The following is a 22,435-nucleotide window of genomic DNA, read 5'->3' on the forward strand; positions in this document are numbered from 1 at the left end:
TTTCCAGTACATTAATCCATTCCTAATGATGAATGAGTTGTGTATTATAAATGAATAGTTTATATAATTACAAAAGAGATCGTTTGGCTAATGGATGTCTTGAAATTGCTGGAAGTAGCCTATGTATGTGCAGTGTGTCCGGCGAAGCACATCCCATCCACGGTGAACCCCAACCTCGCGTCCTATATGCTGCCTGCATGGGGCAGACTCCAAGCTTGACCCTGGCGAGGATAATAAGGCAGAAGAACCCTGGCAATTAGAAGATTAATGGACATGTCACAAACTGTCAGGCATGGGTGAAGGGAGGCAGGGACGCAGGTGCGGGTATATGGGATTTAATGAACATGGCACAGAATAGACACAAGGAGTGAAACTGCGAGCCTGACGAGGGGCACGGCAAAGGGGCAGACTAAGACAATAAATGGAACGATGCAGCAGATAATATAAATAGCATATAAAGAGGAAAACACAGATACCCAGCATTTCCAACTCTCACGGATCCGGCACGACACTCACTCTTACAGACTCTCACGCACACGCAAGAGATCTTACGGCAAATTTATATTATCCCAATATAAGCCTACGATTATCTGCATAAAATGGGTATTTTGCAAATCATACAGACTACATTTAAAAGGTAATAAAACTCTTAAATGAATGTGCAGGCTTAATTGTCTCGAATTGAAAATCACACGTCAGCCGAACGTCAATGGATGCAACACATGAGGAAATTCTGAGCAGAGTAATTAGCAATTAAGACACAAGAGGGAAACAGTATTGGCACTCTTGACAGTGTATTTCCAAAATGTATTATTTCACTCATTATTGGCTATCAAAATGTATTTGTTGCTATTCGAAATGAATGAATTTAGACACATAAATATCACACGGAGGTGTATTTGTTGATATGCTAATTCTTAAATATTCCGATTAGTATGGGGGTATATAGAAATAAATATATTCCATTTCAAGGAGGACGTGGTTGCATCAGCGGTTCAGTAGCATCACTGGTACAGGAATATCCTAGATTGCAACACGTACACTGTCTGAGACGCTTTGCACTTTGGAGGGACCATCCAGTGCAATCCTAAAATCCAACCCACACAATGAACATCCATTTCTTACTTCCGCATGCGTTATGTAGCAGACAAAACCTGCATGATTATTTGTATTTCTATGCGTATTATATTAAACTTAAAGTATTCATTCCTGTGCAGTCTCATTCGTACTTCTTTATAAATATGTGATTTTCATGTGACAGATTTTCACATATAATGTGTAAAAGTATATTGAAGTCTCACATTCTCCTTTCTCAATATGATTACATTAAAGACATCGAGAGTTTCATCTATCCTTTTAATGTTACGGGGTGTAGTCATGTGACTCTCGCGACCACATGCCTGGATGTCTGCGGTTACCGCGGTTACAACTCTAGTTCCTGTATGTTTTCTATACTACCTCCCTCCTTAGTAGGCGCCCTTCTAGTTTACTAGTGTAGAATATTTTGCCCAGAAAAGTTTTTGCGTCAGCGGAATAAGGAGGTTCTTCCTTGATGTTGACCAATAGAAATTATAAGTGCTTATCATGTGACCAAAAACGAAGCCGCAGCAGCCATCTTGGAAGCTGGATAAGAATCCCCCCGTGAAAAAAAACAGAAATACATAATAAACGGGACGAATTTGAATGTTCATAGTTTAGTTATTACTGCAGCCATGGTACAGTCTTGTTCGGCGTATGGCTGTAAAAACAGATACCATAAGGACAAAAATATTTCTTTTCACAAGTAAGTTGAACTGCAGCCGGACGTTCCGCCGTGCGTTTTCGAAAGGAAGGCAAAGCATACGACGTGGAGCCATGGAGCCGCCAGCATGTGTGCAGAGTGCGAAACCCTGGGCTGGGTGACGTGAGGTGACAGGGGCTTACAAGAGGCTGGGTGAGGTGACATTAGATTTACACGAAGGGACATGATGTGACACAAGGCGAAGTGAGGTGACATGCACTGAAATTAGGTCACATTTGAATTACATTACAAAGTATATGACGTTACATGCAGTGAAATGCGATAAGGTGAGAGAGTACGCCTCCAGCCTTCCCGGTCCGAGTTTGGCATCTCTGCCCTAAACTGCAATAGTGATTTAGAACAGAAAGAGGCACAGCTGGAATGAATGAAAGGTAAAGAGGACCTTTGGATTATGCACAGTTCAGAGTGGTCCCGAGTGGAAGTGGGTAGCTGGCCAAAATTACTGCGTCCACCTAGAATATTCACGAAATCCTTCCTGTTCCTTGTTAATGTTATCACCTGAAATAATAATACTTGTACTTTACACACTCCATGATGTTTTTCCTGTTAAATATGTATAATAATTTAATAATAAAAAAAGATAATTGACTGCATGCTGGCCTCCAGCCAACAGGGGGTGTGTAAGTATTTTGTTTTCTCTAAGTAATTATCAGTCTTCCGCATCATAGATTCCCACTTGCACGTCCAGATATATGTGGAAAATGGGTGGCGGCAATGAGAAGGAACAACTTCAAGCCGACAAAGTACAGCAACATCTGCTCACAGCATTTTACAAAAGACTGCTTCAAACAGGAGTGTAACAACCGGGTTCTGAAAGAGAATGCAGTTCCATCACTCTTCTGCTTCGGCAGGACACAGAAAAAGGTAAAGGACCTTGCACTTTGTGCCAGCGACCCCACAAATCGAATCTACACCTTTACAAAATTGGCTGTCATGTAGCAAATAAACGATGTCTAGAAATATGGAAGCACCGGACTTTACAGCAAATTGCTCATAGCGGAGTTACATGAACCCCAATTTTATCTGGTAGGAAGAAGCTCTGGATGGTCGAGACGTGCCACAGGTGTCGTTTCCCCTGGTGCTTCCCATCCCAGAGGCTGAGCAGTCCCAGGCCCAGCTGCAGGTGGTGGTGAACCCAGCGCTGCTCCCGAACACGTCAATCCCCTGCGACCACAACTACACTGTGGAGGACACCATGCAGCAGAAGAAACGAGTGGAGCAGTTAGAGGAGCAGCTGGACAAGCTACGCAAGAAGCTGAAGACCGTCCAGCAGAAGTGTCGCCGCCAGGAGAGGCAGCTGGAGAAGATGAAAGCCATGAAGGAGTCACAGGATGCCAGCAGGGAGCCCATAATGAGAGAGAGCTACGTTATCCTGCCCAAGGAGCTCTATGACGTCCTGAAAGGAACAGAGTCTGTGGGTGGCTTGTAGTGGCCTTGGCTGCTTGGGGAAACCCAGCAGAAAATGTCATGTATTTCCATTTTGGGTTCCTCTCATTGCACTCAACAAAGTGTCATCCAATCCCAGGCTTACTGATAATCCATCACTGGAAATTTTAAGCATCTAAAGAGACTAGGATGATTCAGTTTTGGTGTATTGGTAGTGGACTGCATTCAGAAAATTCTGAGGTCCCTTATAGACCAAAGCAAAGTGTGCACAGGTGGCGTGGATAGTGTCGCATGTGAATTTGAACCCTGTTCATGGTAGGCAGGAGTGTACAGGTCCACAGCGCTCAAACCAAGCCCTCAACTGAACTGCTTAAAGGATGGTCTCCCCTCGCTCTCAGTACAAAGGCTGTTAGAGGTTTAAAGATAAAAGGCTGCTCTCATTTAACCAGAGTTCATAACCACTGGTCTATGCAAATCCTGGGTCGAACTAATTAACTCTTAACCAAGAGTAGGAAATTATGGGGTTTGGGGTAAATTATCTAATTTAAGAAAGCATGCAAAATGATTGAAGTTGGAATAGCAGTATTATAAAATGTGTCTGTAAGAATTTGTTTACAGTAATATTGCACAAAGGATGTGAATTGCAGCAGTAGTGAGATATTCTACAGTACTAAGAACAGCAGAGTTTAATAACATTTTGTAAAATGCTGTGTACTACTGTGTAAATTCTGCTCGTTGAGTTGAGACAACTGTTTTGATCTCCTGAAGCACCGATGGTAGCACCAATAAACAGAATGGCGGTGAGTCTCGGCGTGTGATCGCTTTGTGGCAGAATGCAGCCTGATTTTAGCTACAGTATATTTACAACATTTTCCCATTCTTCAAACCGTGATTCTAATTTTACATGCAATGCATCAGATTTTTAAAGAAATAATCAGTGTAGCAGCCAACATTGTAGTAATTACCATTAATGTGATAACTGCTAATAACGTCATCATTTTTCTGTACTTAATGTAATAAAATTCAGTAATGAACTAGCTGGCAAATGATATAATACTTATTCTGAACAAATAATGTAATAACTTTTTGCCTATAATATATTAAGTTAATACATTATTGGTTGGTTATTATATTATTGATTTTTATTACATTTAGAATGGAAAATTTGATTATGTTACTAGCAGTTATTACATTAATGATAGTCCTTACATTATTGATGCTATGATCAGGTACTGAAACTACGTTCTGTATTTTGGAGAGCTTTGACATCTTTCATTTTTGGAGAATGATCACTTTGACACAGTCACTTAGCTATTCCATGTTAGAGTACTTCAGTGTTCTGATTTTTTAACCTGGCGCATTGTTAACGGAAGTGTTAAATCACAGAAATTGAGTAACAGAAAATGAGTAGATCTACCACTAACCATAAAACCTGTACGAGCAAATTCTGAAACGCAAAAATGAGGCTGCTGTTTATGTTTGACTGAGAACTAGTGTCTGTGTGGGTGCAGATTTTAGCGGTAAACAGCCGCAGTGTGTGTGTGGAGCCAGTGTAGAGGCCTCTTACTGGCCAGTGGGTTTGCTGACGTCATTGTTAGGGCTGCTATGTCAATTTTACTGGTTATTTGAAACGAAAGGACAGCCAGCAGAGATGTGTGACCAGACTCGTTAGCATCAATAAGTTCTATGGAACGTGAACTTTGGTATTCAAGCATTTATTTTCAAGGGTTTTATTAGTCACATGCAAGATATACAGTCAGACCATAACCTACGGTGAAATGTAAGGTGGCCAAATCTGCCATGACAGTGAAAGCACAAAATCATAAAGACATTAAAAGTAATAATATAACAAATAGTCATAAAAGTGAAGTTATACTGTAAAACATAAATAGACCAGAGATGTGCAAAACAGATCAAATAAAGTGTGAAGTGCATTGATAAGGAAGCAATATCAATTAGAAGCATATTAATCTGTCTAACGGCTTGAGAGTAGAAGCTCCTTCTGAGCCTCTCACTTCTCACAGTGATTCCCAGACCTCAGCCTGGCAAAGAGGTAGTTGTTCGGGTGAGTCGTGTCCCTGCAGATTTTGGCTGCTCTGTTCCTGCCTGAGGTACATGTCCTGCAGGGAGGGCAGATCAGCCTTACAGGTCGTTTGACTGAAAGTACCGAACGTATTCTCACAAATCTCCACTATAGATTAAAAACAGTGTTTCATTTCCACGGTTGGGTAATTCAGGTCTAGAGAATAGAAATCCAGACCGGGATTTTGTTTCAACCAACCAATTGAGCATATAGAGTCTCAGTCACAGAGTACTCAACCTGGTTGGTTGAAACAATATCCCGGTCTTGGACATATCAACATCTAAAGAATCCCAAAAAAGGTAATTTTTGAAGGCTTGCCCTTCAGGCAGCAGAAGAGACGTGTTTTAAAGTCGTAGGAGAGAGCACATGACAGAAGCAATACGACAAACAGCCAGGGATGCCTGCCATGGGTGGCGTGTTCAGACCTCGCAGCTGGGAGGGACTGTGGACTGTCTGGCAGGGAGCCTGGGGGAGCAAGAACATGGACCGACTCTGAGTCCCCAAGAACCAGATTGGAAAACACTGAGTTATTTACACTAGGTTATGAATTGGTCACTATGAGAGTTTGTCCCTTCAAGGTCAGCGTGTGTGCCTACAGTACAAAGGATTCAGCTAAAATCATTACAGTTGTAACAGTTGTGGGTGAAAACACAGCTGTGCGGTAATTTTAAATCCTTTTTGAAATTTCTTTAATGCAGTTTGATATCAGTGTTGGATTCTGCGTCAGAGCAGCAGTGTACATCATGAAGTACGGCCACTGGATTTCTCAATGGATGTGTTATTGGCTTAATTTGCACTGTGTTCATTACATTCTGATTCGCTCTCTGCAGTGGGTAGAACATAGAGAATGCTGCAGCAATATTACAGAATGAGCAATTAAATATATGTATATATTTATATTCTCTATCTTCTTTCTCTCTGTCTTTCTTTCTCTCTGTCTCTCCCTCTAAGTGTAAAACACTTCAGGCCACAACTGCATACAAACAAGTAAGACCAGAAACGATGGCGCCATCTAAACTTGAAAGTGTTCATGCAAGTAGTGCATTAGAGGCCAACAGAGTCGTTGCAAACGCTTCTTTACTTTCAGTTGCTTTTTCCACGTAGGATCCACTGGAATGCGGGAATTTATCACTGAAATCAGCCCCTGGCCCAAAATGTGCAGGCTTGCCGTATTCCTCATGGAGAGAGTTGTCCTCTATGGAAGGCAAGACCACCTGACTCAACCTCTAGTTGTGGGTCACATACACACGTGTTTGAAACATTACATTTATATATTAATCTCACCATCACATGCTCAAGATGCTAAATTTAGTTGACGTAGAAATGTGTCAATGTAGCAGAAAAGCTACAACCAAATTTGTATGTATTGAACAGCGTTTTTGCTTATTATTTGAACAAATGTGTAATATGTTTTGACTGATGCAGAGAAGTTCTCCCAGAACGTCTCCCCCTGGAAGGCTGACTGTAAATGATGATTTTATGGTGAATGTCCTGGTGACGTGCAGTATGCTTCTCATAGGAAATCTTTGAACTTCTAATTACCAGGCAGCACATCATTCAAAACTGCAGTCAGGGGTAATGCTGAATTCCGATTAACACCAGAGGCAAGCTTTATTTTTGAGGTAGAGAAAGTTTCCAGTCGTGCCACATGGAAACTGGTCTGAAAATATGTCATTTCAGTCGATCAACTGTGGTCTAAATGATCAGGAATATTTTCATTTGTCTTTGTATAAACCCAGATGTCCCTATATATTTCAAAGAGCCATATTTGGACAGCTGAACCCCACTTCAGACCAACTCTGGTCTACTTTTGTTAGATGTTACCATCCTACTGATTCCTGCAGATTTCTCTCTATCTGTTGCCCTGGAAAGTTGATGCATGACCACAGGTTAAAGTCCCAGTGCTATTTTACCCTTGGGTACTAAGTAGAAACCATTCAGCTGCACGAATAGCTAATATCTTTAAGTCACCTTTAGATACAGGTGCTGCTAGAACCTAAAATAAATACATAATTTGAAACGGACGAATGGCGAACCCTTTGCGCCCCAAACAGGCAAACGGCTAATCAACCAGAGACAAAGGCCGACCTACGCTGAACTTGCTAATCAGTCTGGTCCGGTCTGATTGGGTGACCGCTGTTGTGATACTGGTGTTTGTTCACCACGGCAACAAGAAAGTCAGCAAAACCTGTGATGTTTTTGCCCCCTTTCATCCCCGTGTCATTGTGGGGTCCGCCCCCCAGTACAAAAAATATGCAGAAATTATTCGGAGTTACTGAATTACCCATATGTGAGTGTATCCTAAGATGGGTCAGCATATCATCCTAGGTTATTTCCCTGCCTTTTGTCCATAGGGTCCAGACCCCCACGACCTTGAATCGGACAATTGGTTTCAGAAAATGAGTGGATGGAGCTGGTGTGATGCTCAGCTTCTCATTTGTAACACACAATCTCAAAAGCCTCTATCGCAAAACAACTATTAATCTCCATAATAATTAGTACACGTCTGAGCCAGTAACACAGTGATTGATGGCCTCTTAATACTTCTGAAATTAGTTGAAAAATGTATTGCGGGAAGTAATGATTATATCAGCTTTTGGCTGTCTTTTGCCACATTATATTATGTATTATATTATTATATTTGTGGTGCCCCACAGCCCCGGATGCAGTTTGTGGACGTGTGCATGAAAAATCCTGCGTCACATCTGATCGTATCATCTACTGATTAACAGATTGCATGTTGGATGTTCATAACACAAGATCAACAGCTGTTTGCCGTCCTGATGAAACTTAATCGCGGGATCATCCACAAGATTGAGACATTAATATTCCAAATTGCACCCTACCTGTAAGTTTACATGTGAAGGTTTTGTTGTTGTCTGAGTGAAAAATAAAACATAGGCTATATGCCTTTGTGAAAATTAAATAAATGTGATGAACATTCAGTTGTAATGTAAAGACGCACTATGTTAGAAAATGTGCCTGATTAAAGTAATGAGGTGAAAAGCATAATGTTGTTTCATCCATTTCCAAGGATTTATGTATCTGATATTTTAGGGAAAAAGGTGTAAATTCACAAGTCAGACAGTTAAAAAAACTATTTTAAAAAATGAAAAGAAATTATGTATATGCAGTTTTTTTCCACAACCAATAATTTCTCATAGATCTGTATATTCAGACAACAGACCTTACATGTGAATTGTTAGCCTAGCTGTTTATATAGGATAGAAATGCAGCATATTGTCCATTTTGACCAAAAGTGTTGAAAGTACAGCAGCATGTATTAAATCAGATTAACAGAACATACAGAGTCTGAAACTGATCGCATGCTGTTTTATTTAACCTACTTAGCTGGAACTGTGTGCTGAGCCCTGGAGGATTTAACATTTCTAACTGTCAAAACGAATTAACCGTCACAAACGCAGGCTAAATCCCCGGCAGTTTTCCCTGAGTGACTCACACTCGTGTCACTCTCTGAAAAGTTTCTGTTGACATTTCAGACTCCTCAGCTTGAACAAAGTAACTAACTGGCGTCATTCCTCCCTGTGTGGCAGTGCAATGGGCTTAGATGCATAATGAAATATCTCAGCATTACCCAGAGCTGCCTTCCCCGCACAGGCTCTCTCCTTCAAAGGGAAGCCGCTGATATGATTAGCGAGGTCACAGGGCTTCTCACTGGGTCACTCTCACGCCGATAAAGTGTTTTGTTTTGCATAATCTAACTGCCGTTTATCCTCATCTTGGTAACTGCTAACATTCCATAATAATTATTTTAGACAGTGCATAGAAATTACATCCTTTACAAAGCAGGTGGGAGTTTGGTTGTACAAATGGTGAGATATGGCCCAAGTGTTGATCGTCCATGGGTATCTGAGATCCTGCGCTCTGTAACAAAGATAATGTATTATTAAATGTCATTTTTCTCCTTGATGTGATGAACAAACTATATATGAACTATATTCTTACATACCGTACCATATTTTATAAACATAAGAGATGAAAAACGGTATTATGCGGCTCATCCTTTGGACTAATATATATTTTCCCTCCTTCCTTCCTTCCTTCCTTCCTCCCTCCCTCCCTCTAGACAGTTATCCTGGTCAGGTTGTGGGGTGGGGCAAGGTGAGGTGAGGGGGGCGGCTGCAGGGCGGTTTGGTTACGTTGGCTTAGGCCTGAGCTAAATACCCACCAATTTGTTATGGAATTATTATTAATTCATATTATTGTTTTTTCCCAGTGCCTTGCAGAGTGTCCTATGTAACAGCTGAATACAGCTCTGGTATCTTCCAGCGAGATGCTATCAAATGAAAGAAACGCAGCCACTCTCTGCATCCTGCACGGACGGAGCCGTCAAAAAACGTGAGCGCTGGGAGGGGCCCTGCCCCCCGCCCCCCGCCCCCCGCCCCCTGCCCCCCGCCCCCCGCCCCCCGCCCCCTGCCCCCCGCCCGTCAAAGATGGCCACGGCACTTGCTGCTAAATCCCAAACAGATCCGTCACATTTAGATTGCAGACAGCAAAATCTCCCAGTGGCAGCTTTAGCATGAATCACGGCTCCGCAGTGAGTAACTGTAAATGACTGGGGAATAGAAACCTACGTGGGGGGTGGGCTGGAACAGTGGCTCACGCAGGACACTCGCAGATGGCTCAGACCCAAACCCGACACCCGCTGATTCACCAGTGTGTGTAACGTGGATGCAGGTTTCGTGGATGCCGGTTCTGGCCCCTCTAAATACAACTGCAGTAGGGTGTGCTTTAGTACACATCAGGAAAACAAAGTGCTCTCTAAGAACAATAATACTGACTCTTTTCACGTATTGTTACATAATTAATGGTTGTTAATGGGAATTACAGTAATTCGCAGTCCTGGGGCAACTAAGGACCTCCTTATGGTAAGAGATCAAAGCCAGTGTCTAAAAAAAAAAGATCTGGCACCTGCTAAATGATTAGAAGATTCCTTGTTTGGATAAATTCGCTGGTACTTGAAGCCGTTTTACCTGATTTACTTTGATTAATCTGCCCCTATCAGCTAACCAAAGTCTACCTGCGACGCTTTGTAAGTTTCCAGAGTGCAGGACAGGAGCTTACAGGACAGGAGTTTGAGGGAGAGGCGAGGTGAGCACGTGGATGACGACTGACGGAGGAGCACAGCGGTGACTCAGCACACACACCTCCCCCAGACATGCTGACTGCTCCCTCGCTCGCTCGGGCGTTCGGAGTCACATGAACCTGAGAAGGATCCCATCCCAGCGTTTCCCTTCTACAGACCAGATGGCGGCGTTCTGGATGGACGGTTTAAAGCGCTTCACAGTGAAGTATGCTCACCTTACCTTGGCCAGCCTGTTACATCCTCTCAGGTTTAACACCCTCTACAGTGTGGACTACCTGTGCAGGACAGCAGCCTTGCACAAGTATGGAAAAAAACCCCAGTTGGCAGTCATTAGGTGGTGATGATTCATTGCCCTGGGGGACTTCAGAACTCCTGGGAAGGTTGCTTATGCTGTAAAACTAGAAAAACTAGTAGAACTTTGTGCTTTTTCATGACCAGCTGGTGTCAATCTTTAACCTCTCCTGCCAGTAGAAAAGGATCTGTCTGAATGTAAGGTGTCCATTTTGGCAAGTTTTCATCGGAGCATTTATGTAAATGTATCAATTTATGTAAATGATCTGATGCACGGTCAGTCCCCTCTAACTACAGAGTTGGATCGTCTCGTAGGTCCACCTTCATCGTCCCCCACATTCATGTTTCTGTTTATTTGGGTGTCAGATATGGATTCAGTGAGACTGAAAAACTAGGTTGTGTTCTAACATTGACCACTGTCAAGTAATACGGACTCTAAGTGCCTTTTCAATTGCAAACCTCCCACTGCATGACTGTGGTGTGAAGATCAGAAAAATAAAACTTGTGGTGGATCAAATTGAACTGAATAAGTCACATTGATGGACACATCAATCATGCCATTAAATGCACAGTAAACAATCATATTCATTCAACATAAATGTCAACATAAGTCACCTATCCCAAACCTGTGTGAACAGGGGGACTGTATGTGGATGACATACTGAGCCAGGGGCTGAAACTGGAAATCCAAGCAAAGAGTGTGAAGATATGATAGATGACTCTGAGATGACTCCCGTAAACAATTTCACGAAAGACTGACGCAATCGCTTGTGTCTACACTATGAATATTGCACCACAAGCTGATTTTAAGAACTAAACCCAAATAGATGTAAGGATACAGTTCTACCAAAGGCAGAATGGTCAGTGCAATCATTTTCCCAATAACATATGGCTGTGAAACCTGGACACTGATAAAGGCAGACAGGCAAGGGATAGATGCATTTCAGTAGTTCTGCTGGAGACGTCTGCTACATCTTCCGTGGACAGCTAGAGTGACAAACCAAGCAGTTCTGGAACAGATCAAACTGAAACTCTCATTAGAGACTAAGATAACAAAACAAAAGCTCTCCTACTTTGGACGCATTATGCAAAGTGAAACACCGGAGAAGGACGTCATGCTTGGAATGGTTAGTGGCAAAAGAGGAAGACGACGCCCAAGAACTCACTGGCTAGACAACATCAAGGAAGATGCTGGACTGAGTATAGCAGAGTTGAAAGAGTGCGATGTATAGGAAGACATGGAAAGCAATGATCCATAGAGTGACCAAGAGTCGTACTCGTTTGAACTGAAGATGGAGATGATACAGTTCTAAATGTAGTGGAAGATGCTTCCAAACAGACTCTCTTCTGCAAAACAGAAGGGTTTGGTCTCAATGCAGCTACACATCATGCTAAAATAAACTCTGAAGTACTGGATCATAAACAGCATCAATTTGCCTTTGTGTGAAGGTGGAGGAGGGACATGGGTCTTACTGGACAAGGCCACACCCCCCATTTTGAAGCATCCTTGCAATGCAAAAACACCCCCCCCCCAATTACCAGAAGATGATGTGCAGTTACTCTTTGTACTTTCGCCAGCTTATTCTTTAGAGAAGGCTCCTCAGAAGAATCTTTTAGCCAGAACTGAAGGTATGCATTGACGTCACCTTCCCGCTGGAACACTCCTGTTTAGACGGACTGATAGGCATGCTGCAACATGGCTGATTTTAGTCAGGAAAACTGCAAAACAAGCAATTATCTACTTAACTCTCACGCCTACCCTGGGGTCAAATTGACCCCAAAAGCACATGTCAGGTGTTTCTCATAGTAACATAATTATTGTAGGAGCATGTGAGACTTAAATTAAAGGACAGGGATCTGTACCACCTAACAAAGGACCAGTGGACCATGGACATTGATATGTGACCAGGAATCAGGTTTCCTGACAACAATATGTTGTAGAAATTTTTGTAGAATATTTGTAGAAATTTTTCTGGATAACTGTAAACTTGCTCTGTAGGGTAGCTGGTTTTAAGGCTTTGTCTTGGCTAGCTAGCACCATCGAAACATTCCAGACTTTGTTGAACACAAGGCTCATAATCAAGGATGTTTTCTAATATATGTTCACAAAATTAAACAGTTAATTTTAGTTAAACAGAATATAAATGATACTAAATAGCTTAAGGTATTTTACCGAAAGATCCAAAATAACTGACACAAAATGACAACCTCAAATCCACATTTTGGAGCCTGGTTTCCAGTCGTTTCTGCGAATTGCAACAATCCATTTATTTCTTTTTTTCTTTAGTTTTCAGAAGTCTGTAAAAAAATTAACTGACTTCTCGATTTCAAAATCAGTCACACAACAGCATGTTTCCATTTTAGATGTGTTTTTTGCAGCAACCTAGCTGAACGCTAATGCTGCCACTCAGTCTTCTTGCCATTCAGATTTTAACCACAGTGACATCATGTGCACACCCTCTATAGCCCTATTATTCAAATCACGGTCCTTGAGGTCCGAGCACTGCTGGTTTTCCAGCCTTCCTTTACCTGTGAGCCAGGTGTGAAGTCTCTGACCAATCAGAATCAGTAATTATTAAACTAACTACCTGGGAGAACTGAAAACAAGGCCTGGATTTGGAATCGAGGTCCAGATTTGAAGAACCCAGCTTTATAGGCTCCAGAGCCCTGTGCCTTCTGTCCACCCCGTGTTTCCAAAGCATTCCTCTTCCCACTTTCATGAGCTCAAATACGCTACCTCTTCCCAGTGGACCCCATGATAATGGGCGTCCACTCCGGCTACCAGATGTTGACTCGTCTACCTTGTGGAGGATGAGTCGTCTCTCTCCTAGGCATAGTTTTTCACATATTTGTCTGGCATCCCAAAGAGAGATTACTTTGACTGCAATCACAGCTATGTCACACTGAACAGTAATAACCGAAGTAATAACACTGAACATCTTTTTACGTGTCACTGAAGTCATCATAGTGAATAGGGATGTGAATAACTGCTGTGAGTTATCTTCTACAGTTAAGTTAGAAAATGACGGAATTCGGGTCTGACTTAATGGCTTCTCCCGCTATCACATTTTAAACATGCATGTTGCATTTGTCAATGCAGGAAGCAGATCCATTAATCCTCCTCAACTCAAATCTCCCAAGTGGATGAACACTACAGGAATTCATGAATATACTCAGATTTATTGCTTACCACATGAATATGCCTTGCTTTACGACAAAATTTAAAAAATACCAAAAATTTGCCTAAGTCTACTGTTTAGAGAACATTTTCAATTACGTCTGCTGAGTCTGTAAGATTAAGAAATGCATTTAAATAGGGCTGTCAAAATTAACGCGTTGCAATTATTTACATAAGAACATAAGAACATAAGGAATTTACAAACGAGAGGAGGCCATTCGGCCCATCAAGCTCGTTTGGGGAGAACTTAACTAATAGCTCAGAGTTAACGCAATTGATGATGTTATCATGTAGTGCATTATGGGTAACCATATAAACCATATTAATGATGACGACATTTTTTTAGTACTGTTGTTATATCTGAAATATACATTGTTTGTACATGAAAATCCTGGAAAAATCATTTATGTAATTAAGAAATCATGTTTTCCAAACCAGAAAGTTCTGGAAACTTCATCGGAGTTTTGAGAACTACGTTTTTTATCGATTAATATTCACAGTCTAACCCCGTCTCTCTCGAGGAGTATCTTGATTATGTTTTCCATGTGAGTGCAGGTCAGGAGTGTGGAAGGCTGTTGGGACAGAAAACAAGAGAAAATATGTCTCAACGTGGCATTTTTTCCCCTCTTATATGTCTGGACATGGCATTGGCATTAAAAAACGCATTTAAATATCGGTCAGGGTACAAATGTACGCGTTAAAAAGGTCTTTCAATACTAAGCTATACTTAGGCTAATATTTTTCTATTCAAGAGCAAAGGGATCAGTGCTATACTGGCTGCTGTATCGTGTCTCATGTATTGAATTCTTATTGCCATACGATAACATTTCGGATTTTAATTGTAACCGATACTCAACATTTGTAAAAATTTCAATGTAGAGGTTCGCTGTTTTGTCTGATATACCGAGTAATATGCCTAAATTGGAACAAGGGAAGTAAAAGGCAAAAATCTGTGTGAATTTATCAGTTACAAACTTTTGTGCTAAAACACTTTTGCGTATGCCATTCCCCTGACGTGATATAAGCCCGGTATATATGCATTATAAATCACAAAAGAATGAAATAAAATGTTATCTTGAAGTGTATCCAACATGTTATGTTGTCATACATCTAGTGTGGTCTTGTGGACAATGCTAAAAGAAATATTTTACACTTGAAGAGTAGAATATGTAAACACCATATGAAGTCCAAATATCAGATGGTAGAGAAGATACGAGTGTGCATGCGTGTGCAATGGTGTGTTGGTGTTTGAGACGCCAAAGTGCACTTTGCACATAAACTCTTAATTGTGGTACCTGTGAAAAAGCTTGCTCTGCTATGAGTACAAGCTAGCAGAGAAAATAAAGATGTGTGTGTGTGTGTGTGAGAGAGAGAGATGAGAGTTGGTGTCATTCAAGTGGTTACTGAAACACATTTAATATATAAAATAAACTTTCACAAACAAGAAAAGCCAACCTGGCCCCAGATAGATGAGAGGCTTCTCTGCATCTGCAGCCAAGCCGACACACTGCTTGCTCCACGGTCACCCTCTTCTCCCAGTGGTCTCACCAACATCCTCCCAACACATGGCGGCTTTAACCAGTCGGTAATCTCTTCACAGGCCAGGGGTGGCTCTCGTTGAGCATAATTCACAAACGGTGCCGCCCAGCAGACAGCGTGGCACATGAAGGAGGAGGTCCCCTCAGCAAAGTTTTGTACAAGCTTTATTTACAAGTGGATGAACAGCTGTACATTCTCGTATGGCAGGAAGCACGTCTCGTCTCTCCTGTGACCTGCTCCTCTCCCAGCACCTCTCACTTACAGTATGTACACCTTGTATACAAGCAATATAAAACTTGGCAAATGGAAGGTATTTGCTACTTATAAATGTCTACTTAAAAATAAAAACCATCGATATTTAATTGTCTGCATCTCAAATATTGAGGCTACACATTCTATGTTGTGTTGACGTACTCCGATCATGGACGGGTAAAGGACCACAAACTCGATTCCGGTACGGTGACCCATGATATTCACATGCCCAAAGGGACAGTTTGTTAGTAAACATGTCATACTCTGCTCTGTTCGTGGCCGTGCGTCGACACCATTTCACCCCAACTGGACTCAGATGCTTGTCAACTGCTCACCATACAAAACACACATGTGAAGCAGATAGGAGTAGAAGGCATCAGGCTGCAGCAGGGGATGCCGTGAGCGCAGAGATGTGTTGTAGCACATCTGAGGTAAACGCACTTCAGAAACGACGCGGAGGATCTGGATGTTCCCGGTCAGGCCGCAGCACCACCCCTCCTTTGGCCGATCGGTAAGAGTTTACAGTGAATCTCCTGGAAGGCGGGTAACTCAAGCCCTGGCAGCACTGGGTCATGTCGTAGAGCAGGCTGCCTTTCGACGAGGATGTTGCCAAAACGTCCCATCGAAGGTGCAGATGAAACGAAACCACTGAAGGTGTCTGTGATACAAATACTGCTACTGAGGTACAAAGGACAGGGTTCTGAAGAACGACGGCACAGAACTGAAAGGGAGACACAGCTTGTGACGCTTACTCTGCCCAAGCGAGTGAATGTCATACCATACACTTGGACAACAGGAGATGCATAACAAATAAATACAAGTGGAGAGTACAGGTAGGAAGAAGTCTATCCAATTTTGGTTAGTCTTGGGGTTTTACACGGTAGCAGCAAGAAGTAGGCATACATCCTACAGATCACTACCATTTTGGATTTGTCTTTCACAAAAATAAATAACGTTAAAAGAAGAACACACACAAAAATGTTCCGAGCATAGCTGGAAGCGTAATTCTAAGGCTTGTTAGGGTCAATTAGTCCATCTGATGACCGTCACAAGGCTGGTGTCTCACTAAGAGGGTCGTTAAACCTCCACTGGAAAGCCTGTGTCAGCTGGAACACTTCCACCGGTACATCGTTAATTCGGGAGCGAAACACAAGCAGTCAAAGCTGCGATAAAGCCTGACTTCATCAAGTGAAGTCTGGGGAACTGATGGAGGACAGTATCAGTGTTGACGGGCTGCACAGAATCAGTGTGGCCTGACTGGAATGCGGAGGTTCAGCAGCACGACAAGAACGTCCCCGAGTGGAGCTGGCGGCCTTGCAGGCCTCTGTCCACTGAGGACACTGCCGTGAGGGTGAGCTATTAGTCTGATTGGTTATTTTCAGGATCAGCCCAAACAAAGTCATGCAAGCAGCCATGCAAGCAGCCCCGAACCCTGCCAGGATCATGCAATCACGTCACTGCAGAGAAGAGAGAAGACAGGCAGTGGTCAATCAAACATGGTCACATTCATCCCACCCAGGTGAGGAACAGTGTTAGACCAGCATTCATTCTTCATTGAGCAAAACAGAAATCTGCCCACTATGACCAGGAGGGTGTGAATAGTTACAGCTGCAAATGACATTGATAAGAAAGGGACAGGATGGACACCAGCATTAATGGCACAAACACTACGAGTCACTCTGCTGTGTTTTACACGGTGCTTTCTGAAACGAGGAAATCATGATTTCATCAAACTCAGCTCCTTCTCAAAGAAGCAGACGAGCTGTGAAATATGGCCAACTCTAGTCCGTAACTGCACTCGGATTGGCCACACCTGTGGCTTGTTTTGATAGGCCAATAAATGAATAAATGAATTTAGAGCACCGGAAAAGGGCAATTGGGGCTTTGGTTCTGTCTGGCTGTCAGTGTACGTTACTGGAAGACCACTTTTCACACAAATGAAGAGTTCATGCACCCACACAAACAGCAGGCCACCCAACTGACTGACAGTGGGTGAAACCTGAATTTAGGCAGGAAACCCCACTGACAGGGAACAGGCTGGCTTCCAGCTGCATCACACAGATTCAGCCCGAAACTGGTTGTTCACACTGACAGCCCCACAGCAGCACAGGTGGAACAGTCCTGAATAAAATCACACTGCTCATTCGCAAAGGGACACTTAAAAACTTAAAAAGCCCCAGACGGGTGGTGCCTCAGGGGGGCCATTCCTGAGGGTCTACGATTGAGGAGTAAAAGGTAATTTTCCGAGTGAGTTTCGGTCCTCAGAATTCATCAAGGCTTACCTGAGACTAGTTAAGCCTCAGAAATAAACACAACTGTCGACTATACACAGACACGACCAGGGGACACTTCAGAAAGCAGGATTTCCAAAAAGCTGAGATGTTCCTGAGTGAGCCACCGAGTTGGAAGCTTGCTCATATATCAACGTGGGAGTAACTGGGCGGACAGCATGAGAAGGCATGCTGTTTGGGTCCTTTGTGAGAAGGTCTGAGTGACTGCAGCCGTGCCCCACGTTTCCTCTGCGGTAGAAACGCGTTTCTCAAGCATAACCACACCTACACTGAGGCAAACAAAAACACAGACCATACATGTATCTGAGGTTCGTCACGGATTAACTATTGCACTGTCAAACGCACCATAGTTTTAATGGTGAGCAGGACCCAGAGCATGCAAACCCAGCCAGCGAGCATAAGGCACCTTGAGCAGCTGGAGATTTTGCTAGCATATTTAATAACATTAGCATGTAGCATTAGCATGTCCCTTAGGTGGACCTTTAGGGGTCTGTTTAAAGGCACATCAAGGCACCCTTAAACACCTCTAAATGACCCTGTAGTACTAACTACCTGACCTATGTATTGCACAGGTACAGGTACACCCCATCATCCTGTCTGTGCCGCTGCCATGATTGGGATCCATCGGGATAGTGATCCAACACCCTCAAAAATGACCATGACTGCTCAGGACCAGGCTGAATCCTCGGATTTAATCCCCAGGTCCTATGCTGTCACACTCCGTGACTGGATATACTCCCAGCTAGCAGACAGCCCCATTATGGCAGTAAGACTGAGCATGAGAGCAGGTAGGCTGGAAGGATGCTTGTGCGAATTCAGCGCTGCTCAGCACACTGACATAAGGCTGCTCTATAACACTGATACCACTGCATAGATGTGGGAAATTCAGAAATCAGAACTAGGGCAAGATAAACCCCTTAGACACCCTAAGCAAACATCACTCGTTATTCAAACTGCCTCCTAAAGCAGGATCAAAGGAGAAAAACAAAGACACGGTGACCTATTTCATAGCGTACTGCTCCTTTAAACTTAGGGCTACTTCAGGTTTGACCTCGAGGCAATGAAACGCGACGTACATATAAATACTGCTTAATGGAAGCGCTCAACAAAACCAGCACTTTAAAGGAAAGCTCTGCTGAATACACTGTAAAATATGGCAGACTTAACAAAAACCACGACTGTGAGTAACTAAGCACAGTTTTCAAAAGGTGAGTACATAATACCTTAAAAAAGCAAATAATACTCTATCAGGAAAATTAACCTGGATAACGTTCATGGATAATTCAGAATGGCAAGGAAGCGAATACCGAATGGAGGCATTCCGATCACTCTGAGTGTCCAAAGCAATCTCCGCTGTGTCTCCGCTCGACTATGCATTGCACCACGTATGTGTAACTAAAACAATGAAAACTCATCAGTGCCAACCATCTAATTAAATGTGCAGGTTAATAGGGTAACAAAACATAAAGAATTAGTTGGCTGCTGCTGTGTTAGACCTCTAACTTCAAAAACTAGAAATGCGTCAACTGTACATTTGTATAAACCAAGTAACGAGATAAAATATTAAATGACTGGCGCCTGATCTTAACCACCTGTCGCGGGCATGTAAACCCGGAGAGCACGCGCACATTTCCCACAGTATTCAGTGAACGGAGGCTAAGCAGCAAGACCCGGGTCCTTCGTCGCTAGAGCGCACTTTCCGGGCCGCTGGGACGGCGCCCCCCAGCCTCCCACGGGGCGCCTGGGCTCTACCTGGCTGCGGCGGGCTGCACGTGTCCCGGGTACGAGCGCCGGCTGCTCGTGGCCTGTCGCTGGCGTGCCAGAAAAGACTGCCCAGAACCGGTGCTGGCTAGTCGGTCCTCCGCTGCCTTCTTCTGTAGAGCCATCCCCTGCAGACAGAGGGCGCTGACGCTCAGCCTTACACGCTACAGCGACCGTGACGGCGGGGCGGGAGTGGATCGGAAAGGGGCGGTCAGGAGATATGTTCAGGCATGACAGCAAAGGCACACCCGTCACAGAAAGAGCAGATTTTGGGTGCGGGCCATACCGGTCAGGGACTGACAAGGGTTCAGTGACAGCAGCTCTGAAAGGCGCCGTATATTCACTGAGAGCCCAAGCCCGGCGTGTGGGTGTGCCCTGTCAGCACAAACGCATCTCCGTGCTCCACCCTCGCTCCCCACGCCACTGCATCTCCACTCACCATGTTGTACCAGGCAGACACAATCAGCTTCTCCTCCTGGTCCCGTTGCGTTTTAGTCTTGTCATATTCTTTCTGCAAGAAGGTTAAGACACGATCGGTAACAGGTGGCTCATACAGCCAGTTTGGGGAAGTGGGCCCAGGCCTGGAGACCCACGGGACCAGCCCTGAGCCCTGATTGAATATGCAGTACGCTACTGTGCGTTTGTGAATATGAATATGGCTGTTCTTCATCGTTCGGGTCAGCACCCACCTCTAGGGAATGTAGCATCCGTTCTTTCTCCTGTAACTGGTTCTTCAGTGCCTGGACCTCTGGCGCAGACCCCTGGTTCTGTTTGGGATCTAATGTTCGAATAACCTAATAAAAAAAAAAAAAAACCACAATATATAAAGGCAATATAAATAAAAATAAGGGACTGTTAATAAAAGCCATCTGGGGTTAAACTTATAAATGTTTACCGGCTTTGACAGACCATAACAGGAAAACTATTCTTAATTAATATGCTTATTCATCTGCTTGTCTGAAAAACTTCATGTATACTGGTAATGTCATCCTTTAAAAGGGCTGAGAATGTGCAACAGCCCTCACAATAAGAGCACACCTTAAATAAAAATCCAGAAATGGACTATGACGTTACCGTTGCCTCCCAGCCTAGTCAATAAATTAAACCTGCCTCGTCAATCAGGGTAAACAGCCATGTAAATTACACTACGCGGAGGAGAAGCGTTTTGTTCGGAACAACAAAACAACAGCTGGGAAATTATGCTTAATGTACAACTAAAGCGGGACGTACAAACGAGGCGTTTTCTGACGCTTCTGAAGCTCTCGGCTCCCTAACAGGAGGTAATCTGAGCATCGACGCCCACAGACGAGCACAGTGGGCACAAAGGGGCCATCTCAGGCGAGCTGGGCGAAGCAGCAGCTATGATATTAATTATACTGGCAGAAATCTAAGGGTGTGACACATGAGGGATTGTGCTGAATGAGTCAGGGATGCCACCAAATGGCCAATATGCACATAACCACAAAAAGCTTCAGTCAAAAAAAAAAATAAAAAAATAAAATTTAAAGTCTGCATCTCCCTATAACCTGAGTGTGTCGGGAACCCCCCCCGCCCCCCCCAACCCGACGGACCACCCAGAAACCCCACGTACGCTCTTGGCCTTCTCCAGGTACTTCTTGTATCTCTCTTCCATCTGTTTCATGTCCTCATCCTTCTTCTTCAAGGCTTCCTCCAGCTCCTCCACTTTCTGGGCTGAAGCAGACAGGATGCTTGTGTGAATCACACGCGCTGCTCTGCATGCACATCACCCCGCCCCACCGTCATCATGACTTGCGGGAAACTCACAGCTTGTGTTGTACTTCGACTCAATGTCCTCGATGTAAGAAGATTTCTTCTGAAGCTCGGCGCTAACCTCCTGTAACTTCTCCCTGTGTCAAATAACCAAAAGACCACGTTGTAGGAGTCACGTGACCTGGTGCTTGGCTTCACCACTGGGCGGAAGGTGAAGACGGAAGGGCTACTCACAGGTGGTCTTCACATTTCTTCTTCAGGATCATGGACTGTAGGAAAGGAGATGAATCAGAACCTGGGCCTTCAGTACACACAACACTGAGGTGACGGTGAATGAAACATTCAGGCCTGTTCTCCTCCAGACACATGCCAACCTTCACAGCACCTCAGAAGGGTCTTACTTACACTCAACACACCACAGATACCCCAGACAAATTTTAATTTCATTTATGGGGTTATCCTTCTACCTGAAAACATTTAACCCAGACCACCTTGGAAACGTGTCTCTCTGACTATGCATAAACCTGGGAATCAACAGAATAAACCTTAATCTATGCCCTGCTGAACTCCTGGAGGGGCGAGTCCTCATGTCCTACCCATCCAGGATGGAAACCTGAAGCTTCTATTACTGCTTGACATCCTCTGGTGTAGAACAGCTAACATTAATGATGGACATTAAAGCAGACATCACAAAAATGAGAGAAGTAGATTACAAGCTCCCTGCATCCAGTGTGGAATCAGCAGATGGTGGACACTGAAACTATCATCATCACACTCAATATCCGAAAGGCAGGCATGAACAAACGGGTCTTGAGTCTTATCGCTCTCACTGGGCTGACCTCCTCAGAGATGTGACACCATGCTGACCTGGGTCTTAAGACCCCTAATACAGCGATCTCCTCCTCCGCATGCAAGATGGGATGCAACAGCTAAGGCAGATTCAAAGAATTCACACTCACTGATGATCTCTAACCCTAATAAATAAGCATAAGCGAGGATGAACGGATGCAGGGAT

At 43.6% G+C, this 22,435-nt stretch overlaps 2 protein-coding genes across 7 annotated transcripts in view; one reads left to right on the top strand and one right to left on the bottom strand.

The window, feature by feature from the left end:
* The first annotated feature begins 1,598 nt into the window (after nucleotides 1-1,598).
* On the top strand, nucleotides 1,599-3,991 carry thap1 (THAP domain containing, apoptosis associated protein 1). 4 transcript variants are annotated; one of them, XM_023808263.2, is made up of 3 exons: nucleotides 1,599-1,783; nucleotides 2,470-2,665; nucleotides 2,832-3,991. In XM_023808263.2, the coding sequence occupies exons 1-3, from the start codon at nucleotides 1,713-1,715 to the stop codon at nucleotides 3,228-3,230; spliced, it is 666 nt and encodes a 221-aa protein (XP_023664031.1). In that variant the 5' UTR covers nucleotides 1,599-1,712; the 3' UTR covers nucleotides 3,231-3,991. The 4 variants fall into 4 exon arrangements, with proteins under 4 accessions (XP_023664031.1, XP_023664032.1, XP_023664033.1 ...); XM_023808264.2 differs by lacking the exon at nucleotides 1,599-1,783 and adding an exon at nucleotides 1,787-2,172; XM_023808265.2 differs by lacking the exon at nucleotides 1,599-1,783 and adding an exon at nucleotides 1,787-1,933.
* Nucleotides 3,992-5,674: 1,683 nt separating this feature from the next.
* Nucleotides 5,675-22,435, bottom strand: part of hook3 (hook microtubule-tethering protein 3) — a 28,958-nt gene continuing 12,197 nt past the window's right edge. Inside the window, exons 17-23 of one of the 3 annotated variants that reach the window (XM_023808288.2) lie at nucleotides 21,655-21,689; nucleotides 21,475-21,557; nucleotides 21,281-21,381; nucleotides 20,379-20,483; nucleotides 20,129-20,200; nucleotides 19,681-19,817; nucleotides 5,675-5,735 (exon numbers count right to left, since the gene is read on the bottom strand). In XM_023808288.2, the coding sequence (XP_023664056.2) occupies nucleotides 5,690-5,735; nucleotides 19,681-19,817; nucleotides 20,129-20,200; nucleotides 20,379-20,483; nucleotides 21,281-21,381; nucleotides 21,475-21,557; nucleotides 21,655-21,689 (579 nt within the window). In that variant the 3' untranslated portion in view covers nucleotides 5,675-5,689. Of the gene's footprint in view, nucleotides 5,736-15,532; nucleotides 19,818-20,128; nucleotides 20,201-20,378; nucleotides 20,484-21,280; nucleotides 21,382-21,474; nucleotides 21,558-21,654; nucleotides 21,690-22,435 lie in introns of those variants that run through there. The other 2 variants (XM_023808287.2, XM_023808289.2) reach the window with 2 other exon arrangements.

The sequence above is a fragment of the Paramormyrops kingsleyae genome, chromosome 7 (genome assembly GCF_048594095.1).
Source record: "Paramormyrops kingsleyae isolate MSU_618 chromosome 7, PKINGS_0.4, whole genome shotgun sequence".
NCBI classification, from domain to species: domain Eukaryota; kingdom Metazoa; phylum Chordata; class Actinopteri; order Osteoglossiformes; family Mormyridae; genus Paramormyrops; species Paramormyrops kingsleyae.